The sequence below is a fragment of the Cimex lectularius genome, unplaced genomic scaffold, assembly GCF_000648675.2.
Source record: "Cimex lectularius strain Harlan isolate CLEC.00 unplaced genomic scaffold, Clec_2.1 scaffold73, whole genome shotgun sequence".
Classification (NCBI taxonomy): domain Eukaryota; kingdom Metazoa; phylum Arthropoda; class Insecta; order Hemiptera; family Cimicidae; genus Cimex; species Cimex lectularius.
In genome coordinates, this window is record NW_019392632.1 from 1,447,872 (window position 1) to 1,474,618 (window position 26,747).

At 31.0% G+C, this 26,747-nt stretch overlaps 3 protein-coding genes across 7 annotated transcripts; 2 read left to right on the top strand and 1 right to left on the bottom strand.

Annotated features, from left to right (window-relative positions):
* Positions 1-754: 754 nt before the first annotated feature.
* LOC106662761 (trichohyalin-like) lies at positions 755-26,451 on the bottom strand. 2 transcript variants are annotated; one of them, XM_014387049.2, is made up of 21 exons: positions 26,371-26,451; positions 5,128-5,196; positions 4,935-4,968; positions 4,794-4,866; positions 4,395-4,738; positions 4,217-4,334; positions 4,059-4,159; positions 3,888-4,001; positions 3,716-3,823; positions 3,554-3,657; positions 3,277-3,492; positions 3,113-3,219; positions 2,943-3,039; positions 2,743-2,882; positions 2,256-2,353; positions 1,987-2,177; positions 1,775-1,924; positions 1,539-1,715; positions 1,318-1,455; positions 1,119-1,247; positions 755-1,054 (listed from the first exon to the last, which is right to left on the bottom strand). In XM_014387049.2, the coding sequence occupies exons 1-21, from the start codon at positions 26,371-26,373 to the stop codon at positions 974-976; spliced, it is 2,592 nt and encodes an 863-aa protein (XP_014242535.1). In that variant the 5' UTR covers positions 26,374-26,451; the 3' UTR covers positions 755-973. The 2 variants fall into 2 exon arrangements, with proteins under 2 accessions (XP_014242535.1, XP_014242534.1); XM_014387048.2 differs by lacking the exon at positions 26,371-26,451 and adding an exon at positions 6,557-6,912.
* Positions 6,961-18,506, top strand: LOC106662760 (biotin--protein ligase). 2 transcript variants are annotated; one of them, XM_014387047.2, is made up of 18 exons: positions 6,961-7,221; positions 7,306-7,451; positions 7,526-7,650; positions 9,240-9,407; positions 9,465-9,618; positions 9,683-9,760; positions 9,896-10,040; positions 10,113-10,295; positions 12,888-13,073; positions 13,129-13,452; positions 13,515-13,671; positions 16,251-16,436; positions 16,489-16,677; positions 16,741-16,873; positions 16,940-17,100; positions 17,158-17,272; positions 17,336-17,549; positions 17,739-18,506. In XM_014387047.2, the coding sequence occupies exons 2-18, from the start codon at positions 7,307-7,309 to the stop codon at positions 17,914-17,916; spliced, it is 2,841 nt and encodes a 946-aa protein (XP_014242533.1). In that variant the 5' UTR covers positions 6,961-7,221; position 7,306; the 3' UTR covers positions 17,917-18,506. The 2 variants fall into 2 exon arrangements, with proteins under 2 accessions (XP_014242533.1, XP_014242532.1); XM_014387046.2 differs by lacking the exon at positions 6,961-7,221 and having other exon boundaries at positions 7,526-7,656.
* On the top strand, positions 20,953-26,193 carry LOC106662763 (CAAX prenyl protease 1 homolog). 3 transcript variants are annotated; one of them, XM_014387053.2, is made up of 9 exons: positions 21,192-21,277; positions 21,457-21,619; positions 23,806-23,952; positions 24,018-24,218; positions 24,289-24,583; positions 24,738-24,937; positions 25,507-25,650; positions 25,731-25,961; positions 26,024-26,193. In XM_014387053.2, the coding sequence occupies exons 2-8, from the start codon at positions 21,518-21,520 to the stop codon at positions 25,950-25,952; spliced, it is 1,311 nt and encodes a 436-aa protein (XP_014242539.1). In that variant the 5' UTR covers positions 21,192-21,277; positions 21,457-21,517; the 3' UTR covers positions 25,953-25,961; positions 26,024-26,193. The 3 variants fall into 3 exon arrangements, with proteins under 3 accessions (XP_014242540.1, XP_014242539.1, XP_014242538.1); XM_014387052.2 differs by having other exon boundaries at positions 25,731-26,193; XM_014387054.2 differs by lacking the exon at positions 21,457-21,619 and having other exon boundaries at positions 20,953-21,277; positions 25,731-26,193.
* Positions 26,452-26,747: the final 296 nt, after the last annotated feature.

The window sequence follows — 26,747 nt, forward strand, 5'->3', positions numbered from 1 at the left end:
TCCATGTTTATGTTACTTTTATTTTTGTTTATACATCTTACAAATTTAAACTATTCTATATTTTAGAGGATAAAAATAATAAGTACAACTGAAAAACTAAATAGTTCAGTTCTTACCATTTAAATATGCCCATAGTTCATTCTCAGAAAGTATGCTGAAAGAATTTAACCAATTTCAAGCAAAAATAGGGTATGTGAAACTAGACCAAAAATGTAGTTAATGCCACTAACCACTCATTTCTATCTCAACCCATTACAGAAATATGCCATTTCAAAGTGTTTTTTTTTTAATTTTCTCTACTTTTACACATTGTTTTTAATGCATATTTAAAAGAAATAAAAGCTTAGTACACTTACAGTTAAAATGTGTGTAAGTTACATACTATAAGTGTATAAAGAATAAGTTTTATTATCGAATTTCAAGTGCTATGAGCATAGTAAAGCTGCTTGGAAAGGTCTACAGTAAAGTTTTATTTCTGGCTTTCAAAATCAATTTTATGACATCACAAGATTTTTTTTAAATATAATATAATTAAATTCACTAATTTTGTGGTCCGCTTGACCAATTAATACTTTATTACAGCCGCCTGATTACGACACCTATCAGCCTTGAACCCTTTTGCAGCTTACAAAATTGCCAAAAATGTAGATCCATCAGACAATGGGTAAAGAATAAGTCCTCGGTTCGATTAGATTTTTCCTTAACTTTGAAAGCTTGTGTGATTGGATAAAATAAACAATAATAAACTTAAATTAAAATGTGTGAAAAATATGTTTTATTATTGAATTTCAAGCACTATAAGTAAGTTTATTTATTAATTTTACTTCTTACTCAAATTCTTACAATTAAACTTGAACACAAATTTGTCCTTCTTTTTAAACTTTATTAACAATCTTAAGAAATGCATATAAAAGTGAACATATGATATTCAAATACAATAAATTCTCATAGTGAATTTCAAAAATAGCCAATGTCATAATTTTTGGCCAGGAAGAAAGCCCAAATCTTTCTCCGCCCTCAGTCTCATTATAAGCTCTTTTGGGTCAATATAGCCCTGAAATTGAAAATATATTTAAAATTTGTTACAATGCTTATTTATTTTTTAAAATATTTTTTACCCTTCCATCATCAATTTTCAGAGGTGTGACTTTAAGCTCCTCTGATGGATGAAGTGTAGGCAAAAATGCCTCTAGAAGGGACTGTTGCTTTTCAAGTTCAAGTCTTTCTTTTGCTATCTCCAAACGTTCCTTAAAGATTAATTATCATTCATTATAATGGCATTCTGAAAAAAAAAAATTCCAAATTTAACACACTTACTTTAGCTAGGCCCTTTTCTTTTGTATCAATTTCAATTATTATTGTTCGTAGTTCTTTTTCTTTTTCATCAACTGCCTTCCTGAGTGCTTCAGCTTTCCTGAGAGAGTCAATTCCCTCTTCTTTCGTCATTTCAGCATCCTAACATAATTTGTTAGTTATATTTATTTTAAGCTTGTAACATTAAAATTGTATAGGGAAAGTTAGTTTTATATTAATCTTACTTTCAAGACAGTGTTTATATGCCTCTCTCGCATTTCCAGCTGCTGATCCTTGTTCTTTTGTTCCCAAGTAATTTCTTCAGCCACTTTTCTCATTTCAACATGCCGCCTTCTTTCTTCGTCTGCCATCTCCCTTGCTTCCCTCACTGCATCCAAAGCAGCTTCCATTTCCATCCTAGCCTGCTCATTAAACAATTTAATTAACCATTGTTCATCCATAAACATAACATTTTTTTAACCTTCATTAAGTCAAGTGGTTGGAGTAGAGGGCCATCTTCGTTAGGTCTCTCCATCTTTAATGCAGCGTCCATTCTCGCCCTCTCGGCTGCAAGCGTGAGTTTCTCTTTTGCAATTTCTGTTTGTTCTTTCAATGCTTCTGTCCTCATTTGCTAGATTCACAAATTTTCAGTTAATTATAATACAATTACTGTATTATTTAAGTAGTACGTACTTGAATTTGTTTTTCTTGGGTGTCTAGCTGCTGCTTCCTTCGTTCAAAATCTTTGTTGTTCATTTCTTCTTTAAACTGTACTTCTAGCAGAACTCGTCGCATTTCCCTTTCTCTTTCTTCCCTCATAACTTTTTCCCTTTCAATTGCTTCATCTAGTTGTTTCTTTTGGAAAGCCAGATCCGCTTTCAAAACTATAAAAACATACAATAAAATAGAAAAAATGGATACATTGTAATTTTTTTATTGAAAAGGTTAAATAAATAATTTACTTTCAACTTGTTTCTCTTTTTCTAAAAGTGTTGCCTCACGATCTGATAATTCAATGTCATCCACAGGTCTCAACTGCTTTGAAAATTGAATGCCCGTACTGAAAGATATGCATGTAGTTTTATGCTGTGAATCTTATTAACTGATTTAGTGTAAGATTAAAACTAAAAAGATTTTCAATTGATTCAGTTACATTATGAGAACATTTTTATACCAAATTTCACAATTTTCCAAACTAATGTAATTGGAGTATTTACTTTTATCATCCCTGATCATTCTGGTCGGCCTATTTAACAAACATGTTTAGGTATTTCACCATCTTCAGTGATTCAGTGTGTTTTATTTTGTATTGTACTTCTTAAAGGCTATAATAGTTTGTGAAATACCAAAATGTGACCGGTGGCACAGGATGATCAAGATTTTTTTTAAGCTGTAGCCTTCAAGCATTAATTATTATTCCTGTTTTATAATGAATCAATTTTTTCTTACATATTTGGTTGTGTTGAGTATAAAGTATGCTCCAAAGCCATTTTGTGATACTCTTTTATTTTTTCTAATTCCTCCAGGCGTTCTGCTTGAAGTGTTTCAATCCTTTCTTTGTTCATTTTTTCAATTTCATCTTCTCGACTCTACAAAAAGCATATTTTTTAAAATTGTAATAGGGAATTTATTAAAAGATTATGTCCTACCTTCATCTTAATTATTTTTTCTTCTAGTTCATTAATTATTTCTTCATACGTTGTTTTACCCCTTTCCAGACGTTTCATTAAGCTTTCAACTTCTAACCTGTTATTATTATTATTATTTCATTAGATTCTTTTCTTATTTATTTTTATTTGTAAAATTGCGAGTGGCATACTCATGGGCTTGTTTCAAATTATCAATTTCCAAATTTTTTAAAGTTTCACTGCTTTCAATTTTCATATTTAATTGTTCAATTTGGCTATCCATCCTTGCGATTTTAACCTAAATATAAATGAAATTGACATATCAAAACTTTTAAGAAAAATTGTATATGCTGACCTCTAAGTCATGAATTCTATCCTCCTGAAAACGAATAGTTTCTAAATAGCCATCGTCTTTCTTTTGAGAAATTTCTAGCTGTTTCTTGCTATCTTCCATTTCCACATCTTCTTTCATTGTAACTTCATCATTGCTGGCCACTTTTGAAACTGGAGGTCTGTTAGGGCCAATTAGCTGTTCAGCACAAGACATTCGACGTGCTTCATTTACTAAAACCTGTAAAAAAAAAAGGCATAATTTTATGAATGATTCTGTGCATTACCATGACAAAAATTACCTGCATGTAATTCTGCAAATTCTGGTTGTGCCTAGCCATAGCGGCGCCCAATTGGACCTTAATATTTCCCAGCTGGTTAATGACATTATCCACTTCAGGAATTTCTGAAAGAACCTTTGGAAGTAGATACACTTTATCATGTGTACATTGAATAAATCGTACCTTGCTTTGTATCATTGTCACTTTGTTTCTCCGATAGTGACATTTGTGGTGCTTCTTCTTTCTGCATCCCTCCTAGCCATTCTGGGACTTCTAAAAGACCACTTCTTCCTTTAAATTAAAAACAAACGTAATTTTTTTTTAAATAAACTTAATATTCTGACCTTAATATTACCTTTAGTCATGACTTGCGATTTAGAAACTTCCCTCTCATTAAACCTAATAGAATTATCAGGGAGTACAGCAGGTGAAATAATAGATGAATCTTTTGGTCCCAAATTCTCATGCACTATAAAAATTTACACTTAAAATATAAATAGACTCGATTTACAACATAAATAACTACATGTGGTTGAATGGGCTAGTTTGTCTTCATGTTTTTTTTCTTCAGTAGGTACAATGGCAGGAGATTTAGGGCCTAATACCCAATCGATATCTGTATCAAAGCTAGAAATGCAAAAATTGAAATGTCATATAATACAAATAAAATGTTATAAAAATTACCCCAAGCCTAGTGGTGTAGTGTCTTTCCTTTTGTCTAGTTTCCTTGCAGAAGTTAGTGAAGGTGTGTATTTGTTGGTATCTTCATTTGTTTCATGTGTTTCTGGTGACAAGCCCAGCCCTAAGGGAGGAAGAACTCTTTGTAGTTATTGACAGTAATGAAATATTAATAAAAATCAACCTGTGATTGAATTAACTCCAGGAGTTTTAGTTTCATTTTTTAAAAGCGAGTCGCCAAACAGATTATCCAAAATATTCACTCTTTTCCTTGCCGATGCAGGTTTTGAAGGCTTTGGGGTCTTTGATTCTTCTTTTTTCACATTTAGCAGACTGTCAGAAGTTTTGCTTCTTGCCAATAGCCTTTCTTTTGGGAGGGTTTCCTTCTCACCAAAAAGTGGCTCTTTGAACAGGTTTGAGCTTTCTTTGGTACTTGATGGCTCACCTTGATTATCCTTTAACCCTAGCCAATCACCAGAGCCACGATTTTTATTTGTCGATGGCAGTGTGCTTTCATCTTTATCAAATCTAAATACAATAGGGGTTAATTACATGGTTTCACAAGTAACACAAATTCACTTACTCAGTTTGACTTTTATACCCTCGTTTAGGAGGGATTTCTTCTTCTTTCAAATTATAGTTACTTGAAGGTTCATCTAATCAATATTAAAATTACTTTAAATGCAGATTATTCAAGTTAAAAATAAAAACTTTAAAAACTTACAATTTTCTTTAATTGTCGATCGCCCTCCATAGATCTACAGACACACAATTTCTTAGTCTCAGTGTCAAACTACTAAATTTACTAAATACAATAAGTAAATACATAATTAAAAAACCTAAATGAATGTTAAATATAAAAAAAAAGATCCGTTCCATACAATAAAATAACATATAACAGAAAAATTTGATCTCACATCAGAAGAGCTGTTCCTGGGTGACTTAACTTTATCTGCAAAAATTTCATTATCCAAATCATCAGCACTCTGCAACAAAAATACATTCTAAGATATTTTCAATGTCTATATTGTTTATAATGAATGATAATAAATATATGCTAGCACTACAAAAATAACTATTTTTTTTTTTTTTAATAATAATAAAGTAAAAACATAATTTATTAACATTTACTTGGTCATTTTGACAATATATACCCATCATCAGCAACGTTGTACAGTATTAGATTAATAATTTACTGTATACATATTGTATTATAAAAGGTATAACAAGCTTGCATTTATTGACAGGCATAGAAAAAAAGGTTACTGAATTAAAATTATTATATTTATAAAGTTATTATAAAAACAGTTACAGGAATACTTTTAACTTCATAAATACAATTTAATATATAAATATCTAATATATTTTTATACAAGTAATGGATTATCCATATTTATACATTTTAAGTAGTCCCAGATTTATAAGCAATAAAAATCCTTAAATATGCCATATAAAATGAACTAAAAATAACAAAGAAGCAGAATGAATGTCCAATTAATCCAGGGGGTCTGCAAGGTGATGAATTTGGTCGTTACCGATCATTTTTGGTCTATATCCTTGGTTTGGTCTATCAGACACGTTTTGGCATTTACCATCTTCATTATTAGGACTAGAAAAATTTTCAAAATTACTGGCATATAATATGTATATTATGTTTATGCTACATACATTTCAAAATACGAGGGCTTTTATATTTATAATTTGTTTTTGTTGTCTTTCGTTTTTTTCTTTTTATGAATGGTTTAATTTTTTTTCCATAAATATTTCATCAATAATTAATTCAATTAATTAAAAACAAAATAACAGAAAAATATTAAAGATACATATCAAATTATCTAGCTAGCTAATTTTATTGTATGTACTATGTCTATTCAATCAATTTAAAGGCAATTAAATGCCTATTCTCCCTGATTTAGTCTATCAGACAGGTTCATGCATTTCACCATCTTCATTGTTAGCCTAGGTGATTTTTCCTAAAATTATTGGCATAAAATAGGCATTTCAAATTATGAGAATTACTGAGTTATTATATTATATTCATATTGTGTTGTTATGGATGGTTTTTTTGTAAATATTTCATCAATTAATTTAAAACAAAATTAATAGAGAAATATTAAACATATAAAACAAATTATCTAGCTTTAGCTAGTTATTGTCAATATATATGTAATGTTTCTATGTTGGCATATAGCAAGTATACTGTTTATGTTATATGTTTTTCACAAATATGTTTGTAGTATTTTCAAATTATAAAATATTAACAGAGAAATATTACCTTGGTAATTTTTTAGCATATATTTCATTAAAAATAAATTTTGCATCAGGGCAATTTTGGTTTATTATTACCTTGAGAATTTTATCCAAGTCTTCTGGTTTGACATCTGAAATATCTGACAAATCGCTTCCCAGGTCCTCTAAAGGGTCCTTTTCAACATTTCTTCTTCTAAACGCCATCCTTGTCTCTTTTTTTTGGACGCATACCTATATGCTGGTGGAAAAAAGCCCGGATGTTGTCAAAGCCATCTCCCTGGAGACACCCTTTACCCGCCAAATCAATTCCGATCAATAAAAGGAAAAATAAAAAATAAATCAAACAAAAAATATACGACTAAACAATTTCCTGGATGAAAATTTTAAATTTAAACTGCTAAATTGTCTATTTCAAGAGTTGGAGTAAAGGTTTTTTTAAAAATAAGTCTCCAGCCACAGTATGTCAATGAGATTTTGTGGAGGTTACAGTATAGTGCTTATATGCTGTAACCTAAATACAATCTTTTAATTTTAAATTATAACAACTATAATAAAAATAACTTCTGTATTTCAAGGGTTGTAATGTAAATGAGTTTGTGTGGATATTTAACATTAAAATTATAAACAACGTCGTTTAATTCTCACAATCAACCTGTAATTATCATATTTTTAATATTTAACTTTGATGTAATTTATTAAATCAATTTTAAAAATAAATAGCCAATGAGGAATTGAAAGGGGGTGTCTTAGAGTTTAATCAAGTCAGTGTTTTGTATTTGATCAATGAAAATATATAAATTGAGGACAAGGTACTAATGTGTGTATATATTTTTTTTAAAATTTAGCATGTTAACAGTGTATTACATTGCGGCAACATGGCTGCAGTCAAGGAGATTGAACACGATACTGCACAAAGTTAGTACCGTCCACAGAAAGCAAGGTACTGTCGTCGTCCATCAAGAGCTGCCACCTTATTTGTCGTATAACGGAGGCAAGTATCTTAACAAGCAATGTTGATGTCGATGGTTATCATGTTTTTCATTCGGCTGAATCGCTTTTCTTTAGGCGTTCAACGCAAATTAATCGTAACCAGTGTTCTCTCTGATTACTGCCAGAATTACAGGAATGGACAGATTGCCGATTTGATGCTGTACGCTTCAAGTAAAAGAATGGTTTCTATCTATCCAAAGGTAAAGGTAATTTATTCAGCACGTTCCTTACTTTCACATCAACATATATGCATTACATATGTACAGACAAGCTGGTCGATTTTGTTAATGGAAAGTCACTAATTGGAAACATTATTATTACTAAAAAAACAACTTTGACTTCGTGATACTTAAGGGATTCCTCTAGCTTGATTGTCCCGATCATCCTGACCTTCCTATTCCCTCTGGTTTTGTTTATTAGACTTCTATATTCAGTGATCTGTCATGGTAAAATGCTGACAGCCAAATACAGTAAGAATAGGACAGGTTGTACAGTAGATAGATAAAGTAACAGGTTACAGTTTCTAAATTATAAGTATGCAATTCAAGATCAATTTTCTTAAAACAATAAATTTTGCTTTTAAAACATCTCAAGATTGTGTTTATAAAATGTCAGATTGTGAATATTTTATAGTGTCTTCTTGTTGGGTTTGGATTCTGATGAGAAATAGGTTCATAGCTCAAGAAACACACTTGAATTCTTTTAGTGTAGATAAAATAATATGTTGTCAATCCTATGGTAAGTCGATTGTCATGTTTAAATAAATAATTTGTGCGCACATTCCTCATTGCTGCTTACTTCTTGAACATGTTGAATATGGAGTATTCCACATGTATCATACTTGCTTATAACTACAGCCTAAATTTACATGAAATAAAAGTGCCATATAATATACACAAATAAAGCCTCAAATATGCAATATTGTATATATGTAAATAGGCCATATAATTTGCACTAATAAAAATAATAAAAGAAGCAGCATGAATGTTAGAGACATCACTTAACTTTTTTTAACTTTCTTTTTCGCCTGGTACATATTCAGTTTGAAAGGAAGTAGGACAGAAAAATATATCAGCCACACAAAAAAATATATAATTCTGAATGTACAAAATAAATAATTAAGCCTAATTAAGTTCATAATCTGAAGTTACATTTCAAAGTTATTTTCTGTTTGTTTATTTATAAAAAAATATTTGTACCTTGAAAAAGACTTTACTTGACTAATTTGACAAGAGTGATGGAGTTGGAAACACACTTGTAGGAATTTAAAATAGATGGCTGGATCTTCGATTCCCTGTGTAACAATTTTATTGTTCACATTTGAAATATTAATTTTCCCCAATTCAGACAGGGTGTTTTTTTAATATATCTGTGAATGTTGAAATACGTCTGAAGGGCAAGATGATCTGTAATGATCAAATTACAGGTTCATTGCAGCCCTTACCACAATATTTTTTGCACAAAAATTGATAATAGAGGAATAATTTTTCAATCATTGTTATTGTTACTACTCCATTAATTTGAAGTTTTATTGGTTTGTTTATTTTAATAATTAAGTATTCCTTATAAATGTTATAATATTAATGTAACATAGATTTTGATAAAGGTTCTTTATCATTATTATTTGTTCATTGAGATGCTTGTTATCCAGGCATTTTTTTGGATATTGTTATTCCTTAATTGATTTTATTTTATAGTTTGTTATTCCTTAATTGATTTTTTTAGAATTTTATTAATGTAAACTAGAATGCTATCAAATGATCATCAGTGTTTTTTGTAAAATTTCTAGCAAGTTTTAGACATATCAGGTTGGGTAGAAGTTTTGCCTGGAAGGACACATTTACCAATTCAACTAAATGAGTTCAGGCACAATTTTCCATCTGACGACAAGATCCAAGTGCTTCTCGAAGCGAATTACAACACCTGCCAATTTAACTATTCCTCAAAGGTTTTACAGGTCTGTTATTTGATTTTTCATTTTTATTGACACAACATACCCATAATGGTTCTTTAGGTTGAAGATCTCGGTAATCCCATCGCTTGGTTTGTTGGCGACAGGATATGTATTTTGCTCGAAATGAACGATGACAAATTGGCTTACCTCACATTGGTATTCATGCAGCAAAACATCACCCTTGAAAATGGAATCGAAATAATGAGAATAGAAAGTAAATTCATTTAAAATTTTGGCTGGTTGTTATTTTATCTTATGTCTGGGCTTATTATTTTCAGGTGTAAAAACTACAGGGACACCTTACAAAATAGAAAACACTAAATGTATCCCAGAGACATACGCACAACTTGACACCTGTAAGTCAATAATCTTTATGTTAAAATAAATAAAAAAGAAAATGTATTAATTTAATGACTTCAGATTATACTTTGATATATTCACATACAGTGATTAATTCATTGACCTTTATAATAAGAAGGTATTGTTTTAAGCTATGACAAAGGAAGAACTGAAAGACAGTTTTATGGGCCGCTGGAGAGCTCATATTTCTATGCTTTGCACGTTTTGCGATGCCATATCTCAAGTTAAAAGCATGCATCAGGATATCTCTGTAAGACACCCGGGCTCTGGAGTTGGGTACGTCTTAACATTACATAAACCCCCCCCCAAAAAAAATAAAATTGTTTTATAAACAATATGTTTACACAGGGCTGTAAAACTGGTACCAGGAAGTCCAAAGTGCAAAAGTTTATCACCAAAACAATCTATTCAAGAGGAAATCTCAAATGGTGAATGTTCGTCAATAACATCGAATACGTGTACAGTTGAAAGTCCCACTTTAAGTGTTTCAAATCCAAGTACTGAGATGTCCACAGCCCAAGGTTCCACTCGGTAATTCATCTATAAATTCTGGTCAAAAATTGAATTTTAGCATAATTTTTATTTATTTTAAACTAAATTTATTCTTTTAAATTAAATAAATTATTTGTAAATAATTTTAAGATGTAAAAAGTAAAAGAGGTTTTAATAATTTTTTATTATAATTAAAGCATTTAATTATCAAACAATACTCATCTTCTGCAGTTTGATGTTGCTTTTGCAATTTAGAAAAATGTAATTCAAATTAATTTTTTGCAGCTGAGATTTATGACAGTGGCTCAATAAATCATTAAACTAACTAAGCAATAGTGATTGAAAATTAAATCCCAGATACCTTCTGAACATGAAAATTTTTATGAAATAAACCAAACGTTCTGCAGGGTATGCAAAATGTTTCAGTCATAGCGAAAATGTGGTTCAGTGAATAAGCAGGAATCTTGCTATAAATCACTCTTATAAAATCATAATTTTAAAAAAACTGTATTCAATTTTATTATCATAAAACCTCTTCTGACAAATTAATCAGTATAAATTACTTCTTACTAACAAATAGAGACTAAAATAATCACTATTTTAATAGTTCGTCTGTTCACAATTTAATATAAATTGTGTTTATTTTATTCTTCCTTCTAAACTTGGAAATCGAGCAGCTGTTCTTCCTGTGATGCAAGGAAACTTCATTTTATTACTGTCAATTAATGAGGCAACGCTTAAAGTGCGATATATTTTCACAATTGACAAATGTCAGTGTTTGATTTTATGGTGACCAAGAAAATGCATGTATTCTATGAGGTCCTAAGCAGTCCTAATTAAACTTAAACACATTGATCTAAATTAAAAAATCTAACTTAATTTTTTTTATTTTTTATTATTTTTTTTTAATAAGAATAAGACAAAAGAATCTATTATTTTTTTTTAAAGTTATTCAATCAAACATGTGATCTTAAAAAAGTAAAGTAATTTTTGTAATAAAGGGAAACTTAACCAACTCGTACAGTTAGGTTTTTCTGATGATGTGTTCTCAAATTCAACTTTTCAATGGTAATGAAGATGAACACAGAACCATCACGTGTCAAATACAAGGCCTCTTACGCATGACAATTTTAACCATCACAGTCTCCTGGTCATTAGTTATACATACATAATATTCATTTGTGGATATAAACCATGTAAAATTATTTGGAAAAAAGTTGACCAAAGATATATATAGCCATTAGAATGTTAGAATTGATCCATGTTCAAAAAAGCATGTCCAATTTTGTCAAGGACTGTCATGTTGTATCTAAGAAAAAACACTAACCCAAAATGCTATATATGTATTTTTTAATTACAAATTTGGAAAACATGACAAAATGACTAATTGCCATTGGTAGATTTAGTTTGCAGATTCATGCACCATCAACTATTTTTAGTCCCAAGTTGGCTATGGCTCAATGTCAATTTAAAACAAATTCTTCTATTTTATTTTTATTTATTTATTTTTGTAATTTAAATAAGAAGAGATTGAATTATGAATTTTGTTTTTAACTTAAAGAGATCAATCGGCAAAATCGGAGTAAAATTACAAATTATATATTTGTTAATATCACATTAGAATTTTTCTTAACTGTTTATTAGAAGGTAATAAATTTAAAAAAATAAAATACTAATTTGTAAAAGCTCAAATCTGTGCGTGCTTGTACATGCACACACCTGTGGATAGAGTTGAGCCTATTTCTTCTCGCAGTGTACTGGCAATTCCAGCTTTTGTAATTTGCAATAAATTACTGGCAGGCCTTGAGAATCACCCTGGGTGTTGGCAATCTGGGATCAGGCCTCAGTTTTATCGATCCAGCACTGAGATAACGTAATAAATCTCCCATTCACACTCTCACTCATTCTTAAGTACATTCTTCCTATTTACTCCGCCAACAGCCCTCTCATACCTCACACCCAAGTCAACAAACATAATCAATAAAAAAGAAAAAAAAAGATGAGACATCTATAAAGTACTGCACAGAGTAAAATAGTCTTGTTTCCTCGAAAAATGGGAACAGTGGATCCAACACTTGCTGCTGGGATCAAGGGCAATTCTCAAATTAGGTGGTATTTTACACACTCTATATGAAGCCAAGGAGTGCCACCCTTCAATTAATGGGGGACCCCCTCCCCCAAACAACCTTTCTCTACATACTGTACATGTAATATGAGTTAGATCCTCCAAGGGTCATGTTATTGACAGTGCTCTTGATACATGATAGCTTCTATGCCAATCCGACCCACTGGCACTGCCACTTTCTTTTAACCATGTTTTTAATGCATTTTTAGCATCAGAAGTGGGACTAGGCCTCAGGCGCCTCATCTGCCTTTTTGTTACAAAAAATAAATAAAAGTATTTAAATGTAAATTCATATTATTTAATACAATTCAAAATAAATTTATAATTGTAAACAAAATTAAATGTTATAGTTAAAGTTAATAATATGTTTGACTGCATGATCATATATATTCATTCAGAGAACAAGACGGTATTATGTAAGACATTCTTTCTAAAGTAAACTTTTTATTATTAAAGCCAAGTTATTTAAAAATCAGACTTTAGATATACAATTTTTTTTATGACAGGTTAGCTGCAGATTCAACTGCGACTTCAATGTCTTCACTGCGATCTTTTCCTGCAACACCTAAAAAGACTCAAGAAAAGGAGAATGGCACGGTGGTCAAACCTCCCAATATTATAATACTTTCCGACAGTCCGTCTTCAGCTGAGGCTGTCAAATTAGCTTTAGAAAACTGTTTAATCCGTGACAGGTGAGAGTGTTTTTATAAATTTCTTATCTTGCGCTATTATATTTCTTTTTTTTAGGTATACAATTTATATAGTGAATTTTTCGGATGAAGGGGTTTTGTCATTAGAACATGCCTGTCTAGTTGTCATTCATGGAAATATCCCTTCTAATTTTACATCTCATGTTATGAAATACCTCCTGGAATATTCTGGGTCTTTGCTGTGTCTTTGCTCAGATTTTATTGGCTCGATACTCCCAATGTTTGCCACTGCCGAAGTGAGACCAAACGAGCTTGTTAGATGTTCCTATAAGACATGGAAGCACGTCCCTTTAATGCACCATGTCTTCTGTTATCAGCCAACACCGAGAAAGCCACAGTTCACACACGATGAACACTCAAGGTGATGATTGGTAACAGTGTAAACTATTTTCAAAGATACTTATTTTTTGTTTCCTTTACCAGTCTGAGAGCAATTCCTGAATCTGTTCAAATCACTGATAGCCATGAGAAAGTACACTTGCTTAAAGTTGATATTCTCGGTGCTGAAGAAACGTGGCAAACTCCCAGCTTACTTCTCGTTTCTTTAGTAAACTCTACTTCAAAAATTGTTTTTTCCCAAGTATGTACATGCCCAGCTACTCCTACATTGTAGGGATGTTTATGTAAACTGCATGGATTAGATTAATAGAATAATCATAGTGTGAGGATTAAAAGCAATAAGGTTAATTTCTTCTAACTGCATGCAATTAGTAAATTTTTAATACTATGTTGGTGTTTTTTATGTTATGAGCCTGCACATTCAATATACTATTGTTCTAGGTGTTATTTTTATTTTATTTGTCAAACAAATGACTATATTGGGGAATATTTTTAAAATAATATTTAGGAGAAAGGGGTTGTTCATCTACTAGCCATGAGAGTTTGTCTTGTCTATCCTACCCATCAAAGTATCCTCTGAGACTATCGACAACTGGTAAATTTCACATTTACCCTCTTGATCTTTGTTAAATAAATACATTCATTCCCGTATACACAATAATCACCCTACTAGGATTTTGGAATTCTCCAAATAAAGTACACCAATATATAATTAGCTCATACAAGGGTTAACTTAATAATAAACCATTGGCCCATGCAAACAGTGAACAAACAGAAAAAAACACAGACAGAACAGGTGCTTTTTTATGATAAAAATGAATCAAAATTTTGAAACAAATTTATTAATTCAACAAGAAAATAATTATAACACAAATTAAATACCTTTCTTTCTTTTACAAGTTTGAAAACAAATCCTTTTTTTTTAATTTAAACAAATAGGAATTTAATCTCTTAAAAACTATGTACAAACTGCCAGAAAAACAAGGGTGGATAGGTACTCTGCTCAATTTTAAGGCAATCCACTGTGAACTACAACTTTTCTTCTGCGTGGTTTTTTAGGATCCCACACTTCAGCTCTCTCCTACAAAAACAGGCTAATCTGATCCCTCTACCCTAAAGTTGAGGACCCTTTAACCAGGCATTGCAGTACTAATCATGAACTCTAAATCACAAAATTGTCACCATGAAATAAAATTGAAGTGTGACACACATATCAGGCCTCCATTCTCTCATGCAGAACATGGCCCTTATTAAAAAAAAATTCTTAGAAGGCAATGTATGTCTTTGGAGGGGCTGTGTGTGTGTGTGTGTGTGTGTGCGCGTGCGCACGCGTGCGTGAGTGAGTGAGTGTGCATGCGTGCGTGCGCATGAGTGTGTGTGTGTCTAATTCTACTTACAGATAGCCATTGTCATATTTGATATTTTTTATTAAAAGATTACCTTATATTTTTAATCCTTTTTAATAACTATTGAATAAGTTTTATAAAGTTTAAGTTTACATTGTATTCCAGCAATTGTCATGCCTGATGGCATTTTTTCTTTTAAAAAATCATGACTCTTTTCTTTTTCAATTTTTTATTCTTTGTATTGTTGCTTGTGGGCATTAGGAATATGCATAAATATTCCTTTTTAAGTTTTATTTCAAATTTGTTCATCACTATTTATCGTAATTACCAGAAAGTAATCATCGGTACTAAAATAGACTTTATAGAGATCTTTGTTTATTTTTTGGACCCTTGTTACAAATGTTCTAGCCAATAAAAAATTCCTATTAGATAATCTTTATTATAAATAAAACTTCATTGTGATATGGCAATTATGGCCTTGTTGTGGTGCATACTTTTTTAATATAAAAAAGTGTGTGCAAGTTAAATCAATAAACTATCTTTTGATAGATGTGCATTCATCCAATGTAAACCTATCTTTGGCTGAAGACTGAAATGAAGAATTTCTTGTCAAATTAAGAAGCAAGGAGCAATAATGGACACTGAGGTCAGATCTGCATTTTCAATTATGGACTAACCAATTATTACAACAGAACTTACAATTTACATGTCTAATGTCATTGGAAAATAATTAACAATTTTTGCTCTCATTTGCTTTTTTATGTTGTGTCACTTAATCAAATCTGTAGACAATATTTAAAAGAATATAATATTCTAAAATTATCATTCTGCTGAAAGTGATTGTTAAATGTGGATTGGTTTCATTGGACTGTCTTGTTATGTAAAATTATCAGGGATGATAGACACAATAATGGTCACATCGTTTTAACTGTAATGTTTAGTATGTATCAAATCAACTTTAAAAAGGGAAATATAAAAACCAACTCGGAAATGGTACAATCAAGCAGTAATGTACTAATTTATCATATATTTACCAGCATTTTGTTTTTATTTTTTTAATTAAAATCTATTTGCAAGTTTAATTTACTTTTGATATCATCCATAAGATTTTCTTGAGTTGATTTAAAACTGGTTTTGTTGTATTGTACATCATTATTATTGATATGTATAGGAAGGAAATGTTAAATTTTTTTAAATTTATTTCCATATAAAAGAGGATTCTTGTACTTTACCTTCCTCAACTTGTAATTTACACACATACACACAAAGCATTTTGCATGATGAAAATATATAAAACCTATTTTATAATTTCTTTACTAGAAACTTTAGGTAATTTACAAAAAATTAATGTTAATAAAGCATGCTATAAATGTTTATTCACACCATTTGCTTGTTGTCAATATTGAAATAGACCACACTTTAATTACCATCATTATTGTTTTACGTTTGTGTATGAATAATTTTTTACCTTTAGGTTCATTTAGAAATAGACCCAGGACAATACGAAGTGGACGACAAAAAGAGGCAGGCTTTGGAAAAAAGTGATAAGGCAAGAATTGAAATTTTTAGTGACGTCCTTGGAAATCATTTAGGCCTAAAGTGTTCATCAAACCAGAAAAACATAAATTACACACATGGCTATTTCTTAGGAAACCATGAGGTATTTATAATTAAGGTGTGTTGAGTCATAAATAATACATATTTTTCTTTAGGTGAAACAACAATTCTTAAATAAATTAAAGGCCAATGATAAATTAGATGAGAATTGTGTTTTAAAACATAATGACTTAACTATTAAGTTTTGTGGGAAGGGAATCAATCCTGGACCAGCTACTTCTAATCAGCTTCCAGTTCTTCTCCACTCCTGCCCTGAATCTTTTTCAACTGTTGATTATTTTGATGTGAGTTTCAATGAGGTCATTAACATATTTCTTTACTAACTTTACATTTCTTTTTGGTGTTAGAATTTGAAAACGAGTTTTCTTGGAAGGTTAGCAATATTCTCTGAAGTTATGACTTCATCTATGGATCTTTTAGACGGCATTGAGATGGTTCATGGCTTCACGACAATTCCTATGTACCAGACAAAAGGGAAAGGTTGAATAAAAATAAAAATTAAGTTTAATTAATTGATTTCATAACTTATATTTGTATATAAATCAGGAAGAAGCGGTAACACTTGGTTGAGTCCAAAAGGATGCGCTATGTTTTCCATCCAATTGCATATACCTTTGGATTCCAATTTGGGAAAACATTTGTCACTTTTACAACATATTTCAAGTCTTGCGATTGTATCTAGTATATGTGAATTGCCTCACTTAAAGGTATGTAGTTAAATTTACATTTTGATAAAAAACTTAGTGTTCTAAATTGAAATTTAGGATCTAAATATCCATTTAAAATGGCCAAATGACATTTATGCTAATAAAACTACCAAAATTGGCGGGGTGATGGCTACATCAATGTTGTCTAGCACCAAAGCAATTTGCAATGTTGGTATGTATGACTTTTACTTTTTTAATTAATTTTTTTTATTGCTTTTATTTTTGGCACTTTCAGGTTGCGGGGTCAACTTACAAAACACAGAGCCGACACTGAGTATTAACGATTTGATATCGAACATGAGTAATGACAAAAAGATAAACATTAAAGGATTGACGTTTGAGCATTATTTTGCTTGTGTTTTTAATAAATTGGAAGAGTTGATTGACTCAATTAATACTGATGGGATTGAAGTATTTTTCCCCCAATACTACACTTATTGGCTTCACAGGTACATTTGAATTTTTTTTAAATTTATTTAATTTTTTTAACAAATAGTGTAGTCCTTAAAGTAAATTACTTTTTAAAACACTAACTATACCAACTAAAATGTAGATGTATCTATTTGCACATCTGTTATTTTACTCTATTACTGTTCGTAAGTAACAATTGTTTGGTGACATATATTATTTTATTTCAGTGATGCAGTAGTGAGTGTCCATCTACCTCAAAAAACAAAAAAGAATGTTAGAATCAAAGGGATAGATTCTTATGGGTACTTAACTGTCGAAACCAGTGAAGGTGAAGTACTGACGGTGCAGCCTGATAGTAATTCTTTCGATATGATGGCTGGGCTGATTGTGCCTAAAATTATATGAGCGCCAAAGTTAGGCTTTTAATACTTTTAAAAACGAGCCTTGGAATATTTTACGCTTTGTGGTGTTTGAGGATTATTTTTAAATGTTGTTGTCAAAGTATATTTGTACATCTTTTCAAATGTAGCATGATATTATCCTAAATCTTTAAGGATGTAGAACATTCCTTGGGCCTAATATTTTGTCTTTAACGATAACAATTTTTGGCCTGGAAAAATGTAGTACTAGTCTTTTATAAAACATTGTATAGAAAGTAGATATTGGCCTGTTGAAAAGAGAGATTTTCCTCGATTCTACATTTAGCTCTTTTTATTTTCAAAGGCTTGATCAGAGTAACATATCATACAAATTCAAATGCTAGCGAACATAATTTATTAATTTTCGATTACTCAAATCCTAGAATAACAACATCACACTAACTGATGAAATGATTTCTGAAATTTATTTTCTTAATTTTGTTTAAATTATATCTACAAAGGCATTTGTTAATATTGTTGTTGTTGTCAATCTAGAACTAGTAAATTGTTGTAAATGGATGTTTTATAAATATATTTATTGTTTCTTTTATCAAATATATATGTAAATCAACGTTATTTGTGATTTTTTTCATCCTTTTAAAGTAAGGTTTGTGCATCTTTAACATCCAACAGAAGTTTATCGTAATTATTCAAATTTCTGTATAAATAGATTTCTCTTTTAAAAACTTCATAAGATTTTTTTGATAATTGACATACCATAAATTTGGCTTTGGTAAGTCCATTTGGTTGTTCATTTCCATGTCATCCTTTTTTCTATTTTCTGGTGGGTTTTTTTAAGCTGATTGAATATCTATTATCCGACTTAAAGCAACCAGTCAATATTTAAATGAAACTGAAAATGTGCAAATTGAAATTGGATGTATCATTAAAACAATTTTTAACGGAAGTTGACAAATGACAGGAGCAAAAATAAATGTTTCTTAGACAATGATTGATACTTTTTAAAATTAAATGATATTACAACTACGATCGTTAAAAGAAGTAGAATTTTTAGGGGCCAGCAAACTATATTACATACTAAAATGATAATTTTTGGTTGCTTCTGTCTGTGGAATAGAGCAAGTTAAGGTAAAAAGTAATTTTTAATAAAAACCTATAGAATATTATGCGAATAACAATATTATCAACATAAGATAAATATAGATTTTTATACATTACATACTTTCTTTTAATTGCTTTTCACGTTTCTACATCAAGACGCTCACCTTACTGTGAGTAGGAACTATCCTTTTAAAAAGTATTGAACACCACACTCACTCCATCATTTATCATTTCTATTAATTTGCTATTCAAAGCAGTAATGGATTATAACACAATCAATAACATCACATCCAATTACTTAAAATCTGTTAATAAACAAGTACTTTTAAATCTTTATTATAAACTGAGACTTTCATGCTCAAAGATTAACAAATCTTACTGTGAGTAGGAACTATCCTTTTAAAAAGTATCAAAGTTTTGATGTCATATGAAATAACAGACTATTTTCTTTATCCTATTGGTAGCCTCTCTGTACCTCAGAGTCGTGACAATTGTGGATAAATTATCACAAAAACAGTAGTCTGGATAGCATTCACATTTCCCAAGAATACTTGATTTTGCTCGGGGTAATTTGGGATGAGGCCTTCTGTTTGTACTAAGTAATAAGCACATTCATTGTTCGCTCTACCCCAGAGTGCTTCATATTCTTCAGGGTAATTGGAAATAAGCCCTTTTGTTCATGCTAATAAAATATATCACACGACGCCAAAGTACTTGATGTCCTTCGGGTAACTATGTGTTATATCCAGAAATGATAGGATTTTCTTTTTTTTTATAAAACTTTCAACAACAATCTTATTATCACAAATTACATAAGGAACTGCTACACATACATATAAATTGGTATATAATAGCAGCAAATAAAATTTAATTAATTAATTTTAACTTAATATTAAAATTAGAGGTGACCTTTTAGACCTTAATTATAAAGAATGTATTAAAGAAAAGATTTATTTGTGCTCCCTTTGTAATAAACCATATTTCTCCACCATTTCTCATAAAATTTCTGAGTTCCACTCCATAATCAGGGTTTCTTCCATGTTCTTCCTAATTCACAATCCTTATAATTATCTTCTTTGTCCTAGTATCAACTGATTCCAGAAAATAGTTAATTCAGAATTCTCCGCAACTAGATAAATTTAGTTCTTAGATGTATTCAATAAATAATGCATTAGATCATATTTCCTAGCTATTCAAAATAATTGATTTTTACTGTTGTCTTTTTTTTATACTTTTTAAATAGGTTTTTAATAATTATTTTTTGTTTAATTTTTCGCAATTGTGCAATTTACTTTCTCAACTAATTTTCCCTCATGAATGTATAGTTCATTGCAAAAGTATAATTTAAATTCTTTTTTTCATAAGGACAAATTTGTATTGTTTTGTGGCAAAATGTATATTGTATTTTTTGCATATGTCTGATTAAATAAATGAAACTTTTTTCAATGACTTTTGTATCAACATGGCAAAATAATAAATAGGAGGAATTTAAAAAATGTAATGACTGTTCCTTTTTAAACTTGAAATTCTACAATTGTAAGAATTTTTTTTTCAAAATCATAACAAAAATTGTCCCTTAAATTTTATGAAAATCAATTCTATATAAATTGTAATATAATTTGGAAAGCATTCTTTCTATGTCTCAAGGGATTGATTTAATATTTGTGATCAAATAATAAATGTAAATTAAACTTGACATTTGACAACTACTGCTTAAATTTTAAGAATAATTTAAATTAAATTTGTCTTTTTTTTATAGTCTGAAAAGAAACTTCAGATTTATTAAAGACGTTGTGTATTAACAATCTTTATTAATGTATAAAATTCAATTTTCTTCGTTTTACGCTTAAACAATAAATAAATCCTTTACATTAAACATAGTTGATACATGAAATTCATAGTTCCAGTATTAGAAACATTATCATGCAGCCACAGCACCCAGGTGCTAAGACCGGTCCGTGGTCGTCTACGTTATGGTTAAAACTAATCAGTAACTTATTGTTCGTGTTAGTACTTGGCAAACCATTCGGTTTCTTGTTATGAGTTCGTTGTGAGGTAAACAGCGGTTCCCTAACAGCGAATTTGTATGCGGGCTTTGTTGAAATTGCTCAAACGGATGAATAATCCGACTCGAGACAGTATAAACAAAATTTTAAAAGTTTAAGCGAGTCAGGTCGACTGGATTTTTTTTCCTCTTCGCTATGGAGGAACAACAGATTTTTGTCTCTATTCTCGCATTATCACTATTGGAGTTCTCTTGGGAGCTCTTCTTGGCACTGCGGCAGGTATATTTTCGACTAGCACCGTGTAAAACAAATTTGTTTTTAAAATATTTGTTATATATTTAAATGTATGAAGACATGTTTGTGTCGTTTTTTAATATATTTTTTTTTATATTACAAAGCTGACAAGGGTAGACAGACCCAGGGTTATGTCAGGCTTATGTTTTAATTGGATTGCCAAGCTTTAGGCCTGCCATGTACGTTGCAGTCTACCTGCACAGTTACCTGTACCCATAAACTGGAATGTGCCAACTTCCAGTAAAATTACATTGGTATCGGAGAGCTCATTGGTCCACATATGTTTCAGTATTCAGTTTAGAATTTCAAGGATCCTTTCATGCGGAGATATAGCAGTTTTTATGAGAGTAGTATTTTTAAAGCAAATATTAATTCATTATTTCATTCATTCGCTAGTAATTATGATAGACTGCTTATTCCACACTCCCATACTCACGTAATGAATTGATGAGTGTACCAATTTCTTTTCAACAACCAATCTTTACACCAATTTTTTTTTATCAAGTCCAGTAGGCAAAGCAGCCGAGCTCTAGTGAACATTCGCTGCCACAGATACAAAAGATGAAACTTGGCCAACACAGTGCACTCAGCAACAAAATGAAAAACATCTTTTTTTCCATTTATTTTATTTATTTTTTGAGCTGCATAACAAACATTGTCTTCCGACCTCCCTCCATGGAACCATTTAAATACATTTGCTCACTCCTTAGTTTTAGCAGCAAAGGTCAGATAATCTAAGTGCGTGGTTACTTCTTTGAGCAACATCTAGGTTGGATAACGGGTTCAAATATATAACAATATCTTGCTTCTCCGCGGGTTAACTTAGTTTGTTCTAATATTATAATGAACCATTCTGGCCAGCTATCGACATTGTCCCGTTTTAAGAAAAAATGACAATTTAGCTCGCTCGCTAATTTATTCGATTGAGCTACTCAAAACATTTGCTTGTGAATAATCTCTAATGCAGTTATTTTTGATAGTCGAGAATCTGGAAAGCCAAATACTTTAAGTATGAATGAAAAATTAAGGTTCAAAGTAAAAACAAATACTAGATCTGTTGTATCCAAGATACAGTTTGGGGTTGAGTCTGGAAGGCTGAGCTCTTTCTTTCATGAAAAAAACAAAACAAAAAAAAAACAGTTAAATTTTTCTGTTTCTTCATATCGTTGAAATCCCCATACTTGGCATGTGTTTATGTCAATACTTTTCTTCACTGCGGCCTAAGTAGATTTATTATGGAACCCCCATAAATTAAAGTTGTACCTTGGAAAGTGTACTTTTTCTTATAAGATTAAGCATTTTCCATGGTGCCTCTTTGGGGACTCCTTTGGTGTGAGAAATGTCCCACTGTGGCTGTTCCTAACCGCGCTAATGTTTAACAAAGGACACGTGCTGATACCTCTTGTTCCTCCTGACAATCAGCATGTTTCTGCCTCTGTTTTGCCCATCTTCTTCATATGAAAGTTAAGAGGGCATTGGCCAGTATAGAGGCCTATAATTTTCCTTAACCCTGCCTGTTGAGAGAGAGGAGATTTTTCACCTTTTGTTTTGAGAGATTTATAAATCTCTTAGATTGCCTTATACCTGATGCGTTTGTCCAGTGTTCGAGTTTTTCTTTCTCGATCCATTTTTTCATTTCCAACTTAAGCACACAATACGGTGCACTTAGTTGTGCTTCTGGTCCCATGGGTGAGAGGACACCAAGTTTTACAATGTTTCAATTATTTTTTAAAATTAATAACAAAAATAAATCGACCTCTGCAATCATTTCGGATGAAGCCATGACCTATGAAGCTAAAACCTCTGGCTTACCTCTAGGTTTACCATATCGTGTAGGAGCTCCTTACCTCTTTATTTTGCTCATAAGTTCATAACCCAGACAAACCGCAACATTTCTCAAAATGTGTGGTGATTAGTGACCACTCTCAACACGACATGCAAGAATGGCACAATTACACAGAAGACAAACACTTTGAGCCCTGAAGATGATCTCAATAAAGATCGAAACGTTGGCACGATAAAGAAAATGTTTTTCTGAAACCTACATCACACCAGACCGCATCTCACGATTGCTGAATAATTAATATCTCAAAATATCTGTAACATGTTGTACACAGAAAACAGAGTATAAATTATTGAGGTGGTCATTTATTGATTCATTACAAAATGTTAAACTTTTTTTTTGTTCTTTCTGTTATTTCAGTGTCACAGCTAACATTTGAACAGGTTGAATGTATGAACACCACTTCATCTCTTCTTTTGTTTGTAGGATTATCCAATAAACACAATTAGGTTTTTTTCAGGCTTGTAAACATTCAATAACGAAAGAGCTGGACCAGTGTTTTTCTAACTGTGTAAAAATACGAGAGTCCCTTTTTTCTTCTCATTACATTCAATTTCTTCATGACAATATTACAATTAACAATTTAATCTGATCATATCAATTAGTGTCATAGTTTTAAGTTTCACTGTGAAAATAAGTCGGCCAGTTTTAAATATTGTTATATTTTCAGCACAAAGTTTACTTAGTGACAGAAAAAATTCCTGATGAATTGGCAGAGGTACTGGATGAAAATATTTTTCAGAAATCAAGAAGTTATTCTTTAGATAAAAGCTCATTTTCAATTATCAAAAGCATTTATGGCACAATGCTTGGAACTGTAAGTTATATGAGAATATACATATTTTAGTCTCACAGTATTTTTATTATTTTATTTTTTACCAGGGAATTATGTGGTATATGATGTTGTACCACATTTGGGAAAAGAGCAAGTCAATTCTGGCTAACTTTGAATTTGAAGAAAACGAAATATTGACAAGCGCACTGTTCATTATACTTTTGAATACAATCAATTTCTTTTTCTCGCTTCCGCTCAAGATTTATGATACGTTTGTCATCGAACAAAAACATGGGTTTAACAATCAGGTGCAAATTTTGTCTCCCCCCCTTTAATTTTAAATCAAATTCATTTATATTACCAATCTTTTATTTTCAGACTGTCCCATTTTTTATTAAGGATAAAATATTGTCTTACACAGTGCTTACTGTACTGGTCGTCCCTCTGACATGCATTGCGATCTACATCGTAAAAGCTGGCGGGGAATATTTTTTCCTGTATCTCTGGCTTTTTGCAATGGTGACACTGTTCTTCCTCATGTCAATTTACCCTGATTTTATAGCACCGCTTTTTGACAAGTACACACCTCTCCCTGAAGGAGAGCTAAAGGAAAAGATTGAGGAATTGGCAGCCAAAGTTAAATTCCCATTGTATAAACTTTATTTAGTTGAAGGTAATCAGATATTCTTAATTTTTTTCTATTACCATAAATATTTATCTGTTAAGTAACCAGTACCATAAATAATTTATTGTTTAAGTCTAATTTACTTATGTAAGCATAATGAAAACACAACTTTATGTCACATTTTAATTTTTCTCTTCTTCAGGATCTAAAAGGTCTGTCCACAGCAATGCATATTTTTACGGTTTTTTTAAAAACAAACGGATTGTACTGTTTGACACGTTATTGAAGTCAGAAAAAAATGGTGATAAAGGCTGTGACAATAATGAAATATTAGCGATTCTTGCACATGAGCTTGGCCACTGGAAATTTAACCATGTCACCAAAAACATCCTTATCATGCAGGTACATATGAATTATTTAATTTATGATAGTAATTTTTATAACAACACTTTTATTTTAATTAAATTATTGATAACCTACTATATGTGTATGTACATCAATTTTTTTGTTGTCTTTTATTTTTTTTATAATATAATAATTTGCGAGATGATAGGAACATGAGTTGTGGGGACAAATCAAAGAAACATAAACTTGAGGGTGATCTAGATAAAAGAAAGTTGAATAAAAAGAAAAAAAATTGCCAACCTTTTATGGTTCATCTCTTCATAATTGTACAAATTATAAGGTTATAAAAAGTTAAAACCAAGGTGATGAGCTTATTGCTTAATCATATCCAAACAAGCTGGTCTGCAAGTCTTATCCATGATTATAATAGTTGGCAAAATATTGAAATGCCTCTGAAAGACAGGTCAACAAGAACAACAGACCAGGATGATTATAAAAATCAGGCTACTAGTCCATTACCATGCAGATTACAACATCATGTTTCATGTATTACTACTGTTAAAAATGTATACATTTGTTTGTGTGCAAAAACTTTCATTCCACCATTTTGTAAATTTGTGTTTCAGGTGAATTTGTTTTTACAATTTTTCGCTTTTGGAATATTGTTTAAGTACCCACAGCTTTACAAAGCTTTCGGCTTCCAACATGAACAGCCTATTATAATTGGATTAATCATCGTACTCCAGTTTGTTTTTGCCCCCTATAATAGTGTAAGTGTGGCCTCTTTATTTAAACTATTTTTATTTTATATTATTATTACATTTGTGTATTAACAAAAATTTTATTTCAGATAATGACATTCTTTTTGACTATATTAAGTCGCAAGTTTGAGTTTCAAGCAGACAACTTTGCTAAGCAATTGGGGAAGACAAAGTACCTGAGGCAAGGGCTGATCAAGCTTCATAAGGACAACTTGAGCTTTCCTGTCTTTGATTGGCTTTATTCTAGCTGGCATCACTCACACCCTCCTCTCCTCCAAAGGTTGAGGGCCCTTGATGACAAGGAAGACTGAAATTTCCAAGTAGTTTTAACATGCACGAGATAGGAAAATTTATTGGCAATTTTTAATGTTAATTTTTTTAGATGTGCAGTACGATATATTCAGATAATACTATAAAATGTATATACGGTACACAAAGCGATGAAAAAAAAAATTCTTTTGTATTTTATATATATGTATAAGATGGTTTTTGTTATAAAAGAATAATGCTCTCGTGTAAATATTATCAGAAAATAAACAATTCGGCAACTTTTCTCCTCTCATTTTTTCCACTGTTTTTACCAAAATAACTTATGATTATGATTAATAGACAATTCATATTTTTTTAAATATTTAATTTTATTTATTTTATATAAATAGATTGTCAGATCTCACACTACTTCAATACTTAATAATTAATCAATAATTACGTTAAATTAATAATGTTTACCATGTTTTGTAAATGATGTTTCAGCGGGGCCACGGTAGCCGAGTGGTTAAGGCGTCAGACTCTCGGCTAGTAGATCCCGCGGTCATGGGTTCGAGCCCCACCATCGCCTCTGGACTTTTTCTGACGCCTAAGGGGACCGGTGTCCACTTATCAATGGAAGGGGTGGGATCGGATCTCAGTGACCCTGAATTTGGTCCCAACCCCCTTCAAAAATGAGTTTCTTCGATCAAAGAACACCGATACAACGGGGGCTCAAGTTCACATTTGTGTTGTGAGCCCCCTCCCCAAATATGTAGCCAGGGATAAAGTACAATAGCTGTACAGCTCAGCTGCAGTGCTCAGGAGGGAACTCCTCCAGTCCCTGGTATCCATTGAAA

What these genes read in the sequence shown, in the direction of transcription:
- LOC106662761 (XM_014387048.2), bottom strand. Translation starts at nt 6,664, where the DNA reads ATGGCGTTTAGAAGAAGAAATGTTGAAAAGGACCCTTTAGAGGACCTG. An exon ending in TACTCAACACAACCAAATAT is followed by an intron (nt 2,354 to 2,742) that starts GTAAGAAAAAAT and finishes CATATCTTTCAG; the next exon opens with TACGGGCATTCAATTTTCAA. An exon ending in AACCACTTGACTTAATGAAG is followed by an intron (nt 1,716 to 1,774) that starts GTTAAAAAAATG and finishes TTTAATGAGCAG; the next exon opens with GCTAGGATGGAAATGGAAGC.
- LOC106662760 (XM_014387046.2), top strand. Translation starts at nt 7,307, where the DNA reads ATGTTAACAGTGTATTACATTGCGGCAACATGGCTGCAGTCAAGGAGA. An exon ending in CACCCGGGCTCTGGAGTTGG is followed by an intron (nt 10,041 to 10,112) that starts GTACGTCTTAAC and finishes ATGTTTACACAG; the next exon opens with GGCTGTAAAACTGGTACCAG. An exon ending in CAAAAATTGTTTTTTCCCAA is followed by an intron (nt 13,672 to 16,250) that starts GTATGTACATGC and finishes TTTTACCTTTAG; the next exon opens with GTTCATTTAGAAATAGACCC.
- LOC106662763 (XM_014387052.2), top strand. Translation starts at nt 21,518, where the DNA reads ATGTGCCAACTTCCAGTAAAATTACATTGGTATCGGAGAGCTCATTGG. An exon ending in AAGGATCCTTTCATGCGGAG is followed by an intron (nt 21,620 to 23,805) that starts ATATAGCAGTTT and finishes TTATATTTTCAG; the next exon opens with CACAAAGTTTACTTAGTGAC. An exon ending in ATGGCACAATGCTTGGAACT is followed by an intron (nt 23,953 to 24,017) that starts GTAAGTTATATG and finishes ATTTTTTACCAG; the next exon opens with GGAATTATGTGGTATATGAT.